General features: G+C 35.2%; 1 protein-coding gene across 35 annotated transcripts in view; it reads left to right on the plus strand.

Annotated features, from left to right (window-relative positions):
- Positions 1-12,720, plus strand: part of SPATA18 (spermatogenesis associated 18) — a 69,215-nt gene that overhangs the window by 12,799 nt on the left and 43,696 nt on the right. For 12 of the 35 annotated variants that reach the window (XR_012483673.1, XR_012483674.1, XR_012483671.1 and 9 more), the window contains exons 2-6: positions 1,906-2,011; positions 2,149-2,267; positions 3,754-3,872; positions 10,541-10,636; positions 11,750-11,884. Coding sequence is in view for 11 of the 35 variants with exons in the window: in XM_074276580.1 (XP_074132681.1) it covers positions 1,906-2,011; positions 2,149-2,267; positions 3,754-3,872; positions 10,541-10,636; positions 11,750-11,884 (575 nt within the window). In the remaining 24 variants the exon portion in view is untranslated. Of the gene's footprint in view, positions 1-1,905; positions 2,012-2,148; positions 2,268-3,753; positions 3,886-10,540; positions 10,637-11,749; positions 11,885-12,720 lie in introns of all 35 variants that reach the window. The other 23 variants (XR_012483687.1, XR_012483685.1, XR_012483681.1 and 20 more) reach the window with 5 other exon arrangements.

Raw genomic sequence — 12,720 nt, forward strand, 5'->3', positions numbered from 1 at the left:
CAAGCTTTTTACTTTCCCCCTTCCCCACTGCTACTGTACAATCCAGAGAGACCTGAGACCGAAGAATAGACTTGCAAAATGGGCACATTTTGGGCATTGGCAAGCCCCTCCCTATGCCAGGGTTTGATTGACCATTTCCCATCTTAGTCCTGTAGACTACAGCTAGGAAGAGCTAGGCCAGTGGTTGAGCAGCATGACTTCCTATATCACAAGTTTCTGAGGCCCAAGTGCCAGACATGGAGAGGCAATGGGAATGGCAGTAACAGTGAAGTATTGTAGCTGTGTGCTTTCAAACATATGATGATTTAGGAAATGGATAGTATATAGCTAAGGTGGTGGGTGTCCCTTAAACCCGGCTTCTGGATAAAGCAGGAATGATTTTCTGAACAAGCTTGAGTTCCTGTAGAACTTGGGCCCATGGAGGAGGCATTATTCCAGAAAGTAAGATGTAATCATTCATCCTCTATTAGACATTAATGGGTATTTCAAGTAGATGACCCTTCTATTCACTCAATGAAGTTAATAGGAATCCCTGATGACTTCTACAGGGATATATTCTCAGAGACCTAAGCAAAAAATCCTTGTAATTTCCTCAAGTTGATCAAGGAATTTCCTTGTTTTATCTCCTTCACAAATCTATGGCATGCTAACATAATGTTGGCATTTGCTAATTAGCTAATTGCTAAGAGATGCCTGTATAACCTTTGCAGGCTCCAATGCTTCTGTATGCTAATAGATAAGCTCAGTGAAGTGGGGTCCTCCCTCCAAATGTAGATTGTCGTTTACTCTTGCCTATCTACACAGTATAACTTGATTCAAGTTCTCCCCTAAAACCCACATGTTCCTGGCTTCCCTCATCACTCTTCTCTTCACATTTGTGGATGATAGTCGATGTGCCAGGCTATCCACTGGTTGTGCTTTGCTCTGTGATTGGCCCATCTTTTCTTTCTCCTTTATTCCTATGTCTGATGAGAGACATATGACTTCTATATAACTTATTGTAAAGTGTTGCTACCTGCTCATACTTGCCACGTACTTCTTCATTATCTATTGGATTACTTTTATTTTTCCGAAGATGGAATACTATCATGCTATCCATACTCTGTGTATAATACCATTATTTTTGCTTATAACTTTTCCCCAAGGTTCCTAATGACTTCTGTGATTTTAATTTTTTTCTTTTCCTTTTCCAGGGATTTTTAGGTTTTAGTGTGATCTTAAAATAAAATACAAACCTATATCTTTTCTTATTGCTTTCTCTTTGCTGTTTCTCTAAGCTACTTCTTTATTCTTCTTACTTCTTATCACTATCATTTCTGATCAACCTTCTTTTTCTAACTTTTTACTCTGTTCCATATTGAGTTGCAAGAATGCACAAAGGATCTGTGTCCATGCATGAAACTCCTGATTTAAGGATGTCATAAGACAAATTTGCTTATGATCTATGTCCAAAAATATATCTCAATTTGCTCTGTCCATCATGTCTCTGTTAGGAGAGAGATAATATGCTTTATAATTGGTCCTCTGAAATCATAATTGGTCATTGTTTTACTAATTTCACAAATCTCTCAAAGAATAGCAATCTATTGCTATTGTTATTGATAAAAGTAAACATATGTCCAACTTTATACCAGCAGCATATGAAAAAATGCAAACTAGAAAAACACAATTTGAAGATTGATTATATTTGTGAAAGAATGCTCCACTTTGCAAGAATTTTCTGAAAGATTCCGTTAGCTAATAAGCTGCCATTGAAAGCACTTAAATAGGATTTCATTTATGTACATTTATTTGGTGTACAACTTTTTCAGAAATACATCTGTTGTGTAAAATGAGATTTTTATCTGACCTGGAATGATTTTCAAAGTGGAGAACTATACTTATCCTTGATGCTTGGCTTTGCAGATGAACTCATGTGATCAGAACTTGAATTGCTGCTGTGAAATAATTGAAATGAATTCCAGAATACAGGGGCAGCTCTTCACAATCCTCAGTCTAACAGCACAAGAAGGTGAGCAAAAGTTCTATGTTGTACATATACAGCATACATCTACTCTCTTTTCTTCTCTTCCATAATTTCCAAATATTAGATGAAAATGCGTGTCCATGGCTGTTGTCTCTTATGTCTTGACTTGTTTATTCTTCTAGGTGGACATTATGCTGGTGTGGAAACAATCAAATCTCGACTTCTGCCCTGGCTAGGGACTTGTTTCTCCAATTCCTCTATGGCAAAACCCATTGAAAACAATATAAACCTTTTGCAGGTAGTAGTAAAATTTTAGATGACTCCCAATTTTTTCCATTTTCAGATATTTATTGAGTACTTATTATTAGTGAAATGTTCTGATAGGGTCTGTCAAATGTTAGTACAATGCTTGCCATCATGGGTAGTAAGTGCTTAGTAAATATTTATTGAATTGATTGTAATATATAGTCTTCATTCTCAGGTGACCAACAAGATATATACAAGTATTTCTACAAAGTGTCTCATACACTAAGTAGCAAATGTGTTATAGAATTTCAGAGGCTAACAGTAGGGTGAATGAAGAAGGCTTTGTACATTTATTCTTTTTAAAAAATAGTATTTTACATTTATTCTTTTTTTTAAAAAATAGTATTTTATTTTTCTAAATACTTGCAAAGATAAAGTTTTCTTAAGCATGATTAATTTTTTTTATAACATTATCCCTTGTAATCATTTTTCCAAATTTTCCTCTCCCTCCCTCTACTCCCTCCCCTAGATGACAGGCAATCCCATACATTTACACGTGTTACAGTATAACCTAGATACAATATATGTGTGCAAATCCAATTTTCTTGTTGCACATTAAGTATTAGATTCCGAAGGTATAAGTAACCTGGGTAGATAGACAGTAGTGCTAACAATTTACATTCACTTCCCAGTGTTCCTTCTCTGGGTGTAAAAGACAAAGTTTTCAACATTCACTTTTGCAAAATTGCAAGTAATCTGATATAGATTAAACATGACCAATTCTTCTAAACATTCCCATTCTCATCATGCTGTGCAAGAAAAATCAGATCAAAAGTGGGGAAAAAAGCATGAGAAAGGGGAAAAAAGCCAAGCAAATGAACAATGGCAACAAGGATAGAAAGATGAAAATATAATGCTTTGATCCACATTCGATTTCCATAGTTCTCTTTCATGTCACTTTCCATTACAAATCTATTGGAATTGCCTTGAATCATCTCATTGTTGAAAAGAGCCAAGAAATAAAAAGAAAACTTATCGAAGATTCCCTGGTATGTAAAGGCATTTTCCTTTCAATGACTCAGGAAAGCAGTTCCATTGTATTTAGTACCTTACTGTTAATATAATAGTGAGACAATGCACATTTTTGCACAGTTACAGAACAGGCTGACAAGGAGAAGAGGCAGTGTGGTTGTCACTGTGGACAAGAGGACTGTAATTAGTATTTGGAAACTGGTTTTGAATCCTGACTCTGACCACCTATTATTTAACAGTGGGCAAACCTCTTAATTTCTCTGACTATGTTTCCTTACCTACTTTGTAGGATTGAATGAAGAAGGTATTTGTAAACTTCTCAAAGCATATTATAAAAAGGAGCTGTGAATAATGGTAATGATTATGATGATTATAGCTATGTTTTTGAATTTTGGAAAGTAAAACTTTGGTACTTTTTATTTTTCTAAATGGTATAGACTTTTTAGATATGATTTTCTGAAGATATTTACAGAGTTTCCAACAGTTTTTGGATTTATTTTTCATTGCAGGAGTCACTTGAAAAGGACAGACAGCTACGAGAACTTTCTGCTACTCGGGAACGGGAAATACAACAGTTAGATTCGGAATTGAATTCAACTCGTGTCCAACTCAGCATGGTTCAACAAGAGTAAGAGGAAAATGTATTGTCTTTTTCTAAGAGAAAATAATTTTTCTTTCATTCAATTACATTAAAAATTTTGCTTTTAACCTTAAAATGGACATTTTGATCCATAATTATATGTGTCCTGGAACCTTTGTAGATAAATAATAATATTAAGGTGTTTGAGAGATAATGACTTTGAGGTTTAGACTTATCCAATATTTCTTAAAATGTGATGATCCCAAACACTATATAGGACACCTATAAGGAGTATTTATTCTCTATCTGGAATACTATTTTCCACAGGATTTTTAGCCATCTCTGGTTAAAATGGGGTGGGATAAAGACTATATTTTGAGATTCAAAAGCAGTTAGGATTGAAAAATTACAAACATAACTAAAGGGATAGGGGTGAGAGAGCAGGAAGGAATTGAAAAGAGGACAGAAAGGTGTATTTTTCTAGCCACTTTGGCCAATTTTGAGAACAATGATTGATGTCAAGTCCCTGAAAAAAAGTAAAAAATTTAAAAAGCACATAGTTTTAAAAAATCATATAAGAAAAATTATTAGATAGCATCAACCAAAATTTATTAACTACTTGTAAAGTACTATAGAAAGATGAAAAGGAAATAACAGATAGATTTTAGCCTTAAAGAGTTTATAATTTAATGGGAATGAGGAGACATATATATATGAAATATATAAAAATTATAATAAAATATATATAAGCCTTCCTTTCTACTATAGAATCTCTTATCTTATATGTAATGATAAGAACACGGAATATTTTTAAACCAGTTATAGTTTGTGATAAAAGAGGATATGGTACTGTGATAAAGGTTTTAAAAACATATATTAGAATATTATTTGAAAAGCCAAATTTTAGAAGAATTTTACAAAAAATAACTTCTCCCTTAAAAGATTGGTCTACAAGCTTGACTATGCCAGTGAGTGATAGGTCCACAAGGGAATTAACCAATTAATCAAGCAGGCCAGCAAACACTTATTAAAGACCTATTATGTACTAGGTACTGTAGTATATATCATAAAGATTTAAATTAGAGGGAAGATCAGAAAGTACAAACCATCTTTGGAGCAATGTGGAAAGGAGAGGAAGAAGGGAGCACAGGACCTAGTTTTAGGATCCTGGGTTTACTAGATCTGATATCAGCATGAGGTGTCAATGAAGAGGAGACAATCTCTCATCCTCAAGAGCAGAATCAACTGAAATAATTTTTTAAGGAGAATTTACTTCAGGCATTACAAAGTGGAGAGTAGAGAAATGGGTTGAAGCACAAGAGACCAAGAACTCTAAGGGTATGGCATCTTTTCTACCATGTTCCAATGCTGGTTACTTCTCTTATGCCACCTGACTCTTAAAAATTCTCAGAACCCTTTGATATCTATCATTGTGCCAGGTAAAAGATGAAATGACTGAGGAATCAAAAGTTCTGAGCATTAAGCAATGCATACCAATTATATAACAAATTGGGACCAGTAGTCTTCTCAGCTTTGGCACTGAACCCTTAAGACAGAGAGATATAGATTTTTATATATTAAAAACAATCAAATAAGACTAACCAATTAGAAGAAAAAATAGACCAGGACACAAAATTAGGTAATCTGATTTTTAATTAGAAGAAAGAGGATCCAAGTTGATAGGGAGAGAGTGAACAGATAAAATTCCCTGGAAAAAGATGTCCCAATTCTCCAAAGTAGCTGTAAATTAATTAATTTAACGTAAACAATAACTGATTGACTGGAATGGAGTCACTTTTCAGATAAAACATATGGCATATTTAAATATACAATTGTGAGAGAACTCTTTGCATCAATCTTCAGATCTGACCAGGATTTCTGATATATGTGTACATAGTCAACTGAACCAGAACTGGCCTCTAAACTCTGGTTGGCTGGAGCCAAACAGAAAAAACTAGAGATAAGAGAATCAGGAAGGAGAAGTTTAATTTTAAACTGAGGAAGTGTTTGCAAATGGAAGTCCTGATGAGGAAGAAGGGTTAATATGCTGGGGCAAAGCAGTGCTTTATGTTCATTAAAAAACCCATAAGTGAGCTGGACCATGACATAATCATTCTAAATTCTTGAGGAGCACTTCCCATGGCAGACCTGTGTGTGGACAGTACAGAAGTTCCTGGGTCCTGTGCAAACAGTCTCCCAAGTTGTCTCACAGTGGGATACAGGACCAGAGTTAGCATGGCAGGAATAGGAAGGAGCAGTACCTGGTTCAGTTCACTTAGCAGTTACAAGAAAGAGTATGTGAGTATGTCAAAAGGTGAAATAGATGGTTCTTAGGGAGCTCCAAAAAACCTATAAAGTTATTGATTAATATGAAGTGCCTAAATCCCTCAATGAACACGTGGTATTGGTCAAAGAAATACACTTTGCTAGAGGTTGAGATATCCAGAGCATAAAAGGATTGTTTTTATACCAAGCTCAGGACACGGCCTGCTTCCTGGACCTTAGCCCTAGGAAACAGTGTATCTCTAAAATATTTTGACAACATATGTATACATATGTACCCACTTTGCATATATAGAACTCTATGTGTACAAATGTATGTATATACCCCCATATCTCCATTCACAATATACGCAGAGATTATATTTAAATTAAAGCCACATATATATCCAGATCCAGTATTTTCACTGTCTTGCATCATTGCTACTACACGTTTCAAATGAGAGGTCCTAGAGACATCTCAAACTCATGTACACAACTGAACTTATGCTTCCTTCAAAACTTTCTCTTCTTCTAACTTTCCCAGTTGTCACTCCTCCACCCCTTCAGCTCTGGTGGCTCTCTGTTGCCTTGAGGACAATATATACAATTTTCTATTAGCTTTTAAACCCTTCGCAGCTTGGCCCCCAGTCCATCTTTCCATCCTCATTGGTTATTCTGTCCTCTCTTTATTCACATCCAACACTTTCCTCTTCTCTCTTGGTCTTGGCACTAATTGTTGCCATGTCTGGAATATACTTCCTCCTCCTCTCTCTCTTTCTTTCTTTCTCTCTTTCTTTTTCTCTTTCTTTCTCCCTTTCTCTCTTTCTCTTTCTTTCTCTCTCTCTTTCTTTTGGTCTCTCTCCTTTTCTCTTTCTTTTGCTCTCTTTTTCTTTCTTTCTTTCTTTCCTTTTCCTTCTTTTTTCTTTTTCTTTTTTCTTTCTCTCTTTCTTCCTTTCTTTCTTTCTATCTCTTTCTTTTGCTCTATCTTTATCTTTTTCTTTCTCTCTTGTTTCTATCTCTTTCTTTCTTTCTGTCTGTCTTTCTGTCTTTCTCTTCTTCTTCATGTTTGCCTCAGTTTCCTCTTCTGTAAAATGAACTGGAGAAGGAAATGGGATCATGAAGAGTCAGACATGATTGAAAAGACCAAACAACAACAACAATAAAATACTTATTGAGGGGACAATTAATACTATTTATATACCACCTTCTCTTAATCTTTATTTTCCTATTATATTCTGAGCATATAATAGGATATATACATACATACATACATATATATATATATATATTTTCAATACTTTCTTCTTCCCAGTTTCTTCTGCCCCTGAATTATTGTCTTCCTTTTCCACTTTGGCCTTGATAGCCAATGTTGGCAATTTCATAATTCATGTGGAGGGTTCTTTTATCATCCTTGACTTATATTTAGTCAAATCCTTCAACAGCCATGAATCTCTATCATTATTTTACTTGATTAACTCATAGAAACAATTTTTCTTATCCTTTAGATGTCACTATTATATGCAACTGCGCCATCTCCTCAATGAAGCCTTTGCTTGACTAGTCTCCTTTCTATCTTTCTTACTCCCTCCTTCCTCCTAAGATCTACTATACTCTTAGTCCTCTTCCTGATCTTTGATGTCTTGAATCGCTCAACAACTCTCCTCCTCTTCCTCCTCTTCCTCCTCCTCCTCCTCCTCCTCTTCCTCCTCCTCCTCTTCTTCTTCTTCTTCTTCTTCTTCTTCTTCTTCTTCTTCTTCTTCTTCTTCTTCTTCTTCTTCTTCTTCTTCTTCTTCTTCTTCTTCTTCTTCTTCTTCTTCTTCTTCTTCTTCTTCTTCTTCTTCTTCTTCTTCTTCTTCTTCTTCTTCTTCTTCTTTCTTCTTCTTCTTCTTCTTCCTTTCCCTACCAAATCTTGATCATCCTCTCTCTATCCTAAATCCTTTTTTTGATTCTTCTGTTCCTTCTCTGCTAATTCCCATTTTCTTTATCTCTACAACTTAATATGGATTTAGGGTTGACTATATTTATTACAAATGTATGCATTCTAGACCTCTGCGAGCTACATGAAAATTCTCATTAATTTCTCATTACTTTTCTGATTCCCCTCAAATCCTGAACTTCAATTGCATTCTCTCTTCTTTCTTGTCTCTACTTTATTGAAGACATAAAGGCTACTCAGTGACCTTCCTCAGCTTCCCTCCTCCATACCTCAAAAAACCCTCTATATTTTAATATATCATCTCCTCCTCCCTTTTTAACTTAGGGGATAAATTAATCCTTCTCCTTACCAAATTTAACTCTTCCCTCTATACCTTCAATTCCATTTTCTCCTATCTTCTCTAGAGTCCTGTTCCATTATTTTCTTTCTTCAGTTTTCAGTATCTTTCTCTTTACTGACTCCTTTATCCACCAACTTCCTCATATCTCTTCTTTCCTTAAAAATGTTCATGTCTCTTTAAAAATGCTTCCTTTGACAATGCAATTTCCTCAAGCTAACATTTTTTCTTTGTTTCTTCTTTTGCTGCACATATCTAGGAAAAGTAGTTTAATGCCCTTACTATCTCAATTTTCTTTGCTACCCATTTCTCAACTCCTTGTATTCTAGCTTCTGAACCTGTCTATTGAAATTGCTATTCAGTAGAGTCTACTGAATACAAGGAGTTGAGAAAATTCTACTAGTTGATGATATAGAGGAAGAAGATTTATTCATAAGAAAATATTCTACTTATACATGTGACCCTTTTCATTTTTTTAATAGCCACTCTGTATTTTCCTTTTATCATATTTCAAGGATTTATGCTATCATGTCTGTGCTACTCTTAGAGATGCAGATTGCAACCCTTCTGTAACTTATTAGATGATCTTCAAGGGTTATTGTGGATGAAAATTTCATCAGCCTGAAGCCAAACTGATGATGAACCTCTAGACTTAGCAAGGCTAGTTCTCAGGTAGCACTCTGTCACCAGGCCCACATTCACAGCCTTTGCAATCTGACATAGGACCTTGCTAGGACTTACTGTCAACTATAGAATAGCATCTGAAAACTCAAGAATCCTCTCTATATCATGAGCAAAGATTGGAGGATGATTTTACAGGAATTTCCTCTTAGAGCACTCTGTAAAAAATCTTTGTAATTATCTGTAAGGATGAAATGTTACTTTTAAGGAATAACTAAGGGAAAGAGGAAAATGAGAAGAGGAAGAAAAATTGTATCCTTCTTTGATCCTAGATGGGAACAGGGAATCCAAGGAATAACCAGGAGATAATGTCAGTGGGAGAAGCTTGCCTGACACTAAAGAGAAGCAACATCTACCATAAGACAGAGGCCATTATTGGAGAACAACAAAAAATATATAGTTTGAATGTTTAGGCAGACTGGGAAGTTGTAGCAGACATGAGAGAAGTAGAGCAGGATTGTCATACTAGAAAAGTCCTAGGCATTAATAAATTGCCAAATATGATGGATATTTTAAAGTTAGAAACAAAGCTGTTGGCCAGAAAATGAACAGAGTAGAAGAATTGGCCAAATGTAATCTTTACTGTGTGTCATATTCTTTCTCAGTACTAATTATTATATAGTAATGTTGGGGTTCAAGGGGGACCCAAAATGTTGGGGTTCCAGAGTGGTATTGTGAGGTATTATTTCAAAAGAATTTGCAGGCTCGGACCTATCTCCAGGCCAAGGGGTAAAGTTTATAATAATTATAATGCCAGTTAGAGTGATAAATTCCAAAAGAAGTTCGTAAAGAACCAGAAGCAGAAAGATAGATTTATAGGGAAAAGTTAGATAAGCTAGATGATTCATGTTACTAATGTACTAATTTTATGATTTTAGAGGTGGAGGTGAGGAGAGTGGTCTGATTCTGACTTTGTGCACAGATACACTACCCATAATTCTTTGGAAAGAGCTCATGGGAACCTTTTGGAGATGTGTTTTTAGGCCTGAAATGTCATTAGGTTAAGTGTTCTGTGCCTGTATTAACTTTAAGCACCTCGTTACTGTTGCTCATTAGCTTCAGAAACTTTATTATCACTGATCCAAGAGGCTGTTTTCAAGCAGCTGACAATATTTGTGGCCGTAGCATCCTGTTCATATAGAGTAAGCTGGGCCAGATAGGCAAGAGAAAGAAATATATCATTTCTAACTATATTCCTCCCAAGGCCAGTTTTTCTTAGGGTTATTGCTACATCCTTCTTAAAGGCTTCTTGCCATCAGTATTTTTTGGGGAAATGGAAACTCTGGTATTTTCTAGTATAGTAACTTTTGTTCACTGAGAATATTAGTATGTGTTTTGCACAGAAACTTATTAGGATATTTTTGCTATGAATGCGAATATCTATTCACAACTGGGTCTTTTTGTTTCCTAATTCAGTGAATTTTCTAGAAGAACTTGTGCTTAATTTGGAAGGTCTATTAATTTTTAAAGTCTGTCCTTAGTTACTGATTTCTCTTACAGTCTGACAGAAACAGAGATGGATCTTGAAGACACCAAGACCAGATCAGCTACAGCCCTTTTGGCTGCAGAGGATGAAATAATTCATTTAAGAAAGCAGTAAGAAAACCTGCCTCAGTTGTATTTGGTGGTTCCCTATTTCTTAATCTTTGACTTGGCAATTCTTGTAGTATCTCTTTCTGTTTTTTATTATTCTCTCATCATGTGGCATAATGGTCAGCAAATAAAAGATGAGTAGTAACCTTTAAAAAAGTGGTGATTATTTAATCAAATAGTTTAGGAGGCTTATATATCAAGCAATATTTCTCCTGTTCCTTAGCTTGAGGGTATTACATTAGCCATCAATAAGTAATTAAATTAAAAAAAATTTAGATAAATTATTTCACTGGTGTAGAAAACAATGACATGGAAATTCTCTCCAGTGGTACAAATTTGAAATTCTTTTTCATCTTTCATCTTGGACAATTTTGATCTTCCTCTCCACCACAGGGAAGCTTAATTGTTGTCTCATACATTGTCTAATTTGACTTTTCTGATTGTAATGCCTATGCAATGAAGTCTTGGTAATTCCCACCCCTTTATGTGTGTGTGTGTGTGTGTTTTTTATTGCTATCCTTGAATTGTGGCAGTTATTGTTTTAAAATGGGTTCTTTTGAAGGTTCAAGGTATGTATTCTAGATATATAGAAGAACACAGTTGAAAAATTATAAGATTTTCAATAATTGTTACTTCATGGCTAACAAATATAAGATTAAAATTCATTCAGGGGTAAAACCATGCCCTTCTTTTCTTCAGCTTCCTTTTCACTGATTTTGATAAACATAATAATTTTTTGGAGACCAAACTCTTTCATAGTGGTTGTTTAGTGAAGGCTGGTATAAACTATAGCCAAATAGCCAAATAGCAAAACAACACAATGTTCTTTACTCTATAAGACTTCTATAAGAACTCACACCATTCTGATATGACACTAATCACCTAGGTGAGTATCCTCTGTAGAAAAAAAAATCCATTCATCCTTACTTATAGAGGTGGAATAGTAATCTGTCTCCTGGGTTTCTTTGTACTTCTTAAATTTGGAAAGCTCATCTATATCTTCATAGACATATTATTCAATAGAAGTCTGTTAAATGGAGTTGTTGCTGCTGCTTCTGTTTAAGTCTGTGTGCCATTACTTTATTGCTCACTGAATTTCTTTTCTTTGTGGTTAAGACTCAAGTCTCTTCAAGCCCAGGAGGAGTCTCGCCAACGCAGCTTGGATATGCTAACTGACTATGAACGACAACTTCGGACTCTGAAGGATGAGATTGCTGTCCTGTCTGCAGAAAAATCTGTTCTCCAGAGCAGGTCTGTGATCTAGACTGACATATGCTTCTAAATTCTCCCATTGTGGAAAATATTTTGAAATTAGATTTGAAATAAGATTTTAATGTTGGAGAGACAACATGGAAATATGGTAGGTACTGAATTTGAGACTTAGTTATGATTTCTTGTTCTTCTATTTACTTGCAATGTGACCTTATACAAGTAGTCACAATTTCTCTGAGCCCTAGGTTACATTTAATGGGGATAATAATACTCTCTACCTCACAGGATTGTTGGAAGAAACATAATTTATAAATTAAAGCACTTTGTAAATTTGGCAAAGTAAAAATATCAGGGAAAATCTTTTTGTTATCACATTTTATTTGAATTGATGCTAAAGGAAAAAAAATGGTGACTTCCATGACTTTTGGGTAGAAGCATAAACAAAATTATGTCTTCATAATATTATATTATTATGCAACCCAAACAACTGCTAATAATAGACTGTCTTTGTTTATATCCTATTACTTATATCCTATCCTACCTAAAAGATAGAGGAGCACCAAGATCAGTGTGATATTCTTACAGTAGCTTGCTTAGGTCCTAGTCAGTGGTCCTCAAACTTTTTAAATCGGGGCCAGTTCACTGTCCCTCAGACTGTTGGAGGCCAGACTATAGTAAAAACAAAACCTCACACTCTGTTTCCGCCCCTCAGTCCATTTGCCATATCCCTGCGGGCCACATAAACTTCCTCAGCAGACCGCATCTGGCCCACTGGTTGTAGTTTGAGAATCCCTGCCCTAGATGTTGCACCACAAGGCAAGGGACATTAGGGAGGTTCATGGCAGCACAGTGGGAAGAATGTAAAGACAGAAATT

This window comes from Sminthopsis crassicaudata, chromosome 6, assembly GCF_048593235.1.
Source record: "Sminthopsis crassicaudata isolate SCR6 chromosome 6, ASM4859323v1, whole genome shotgun sequence".
Lineage (NCBI taxonomy): Eukaryota > Metazoa > Chordata > Mammalia > Dasyuromorphia > Dasyuridae > Sminthopsis > Sminthopsis crassicaudata.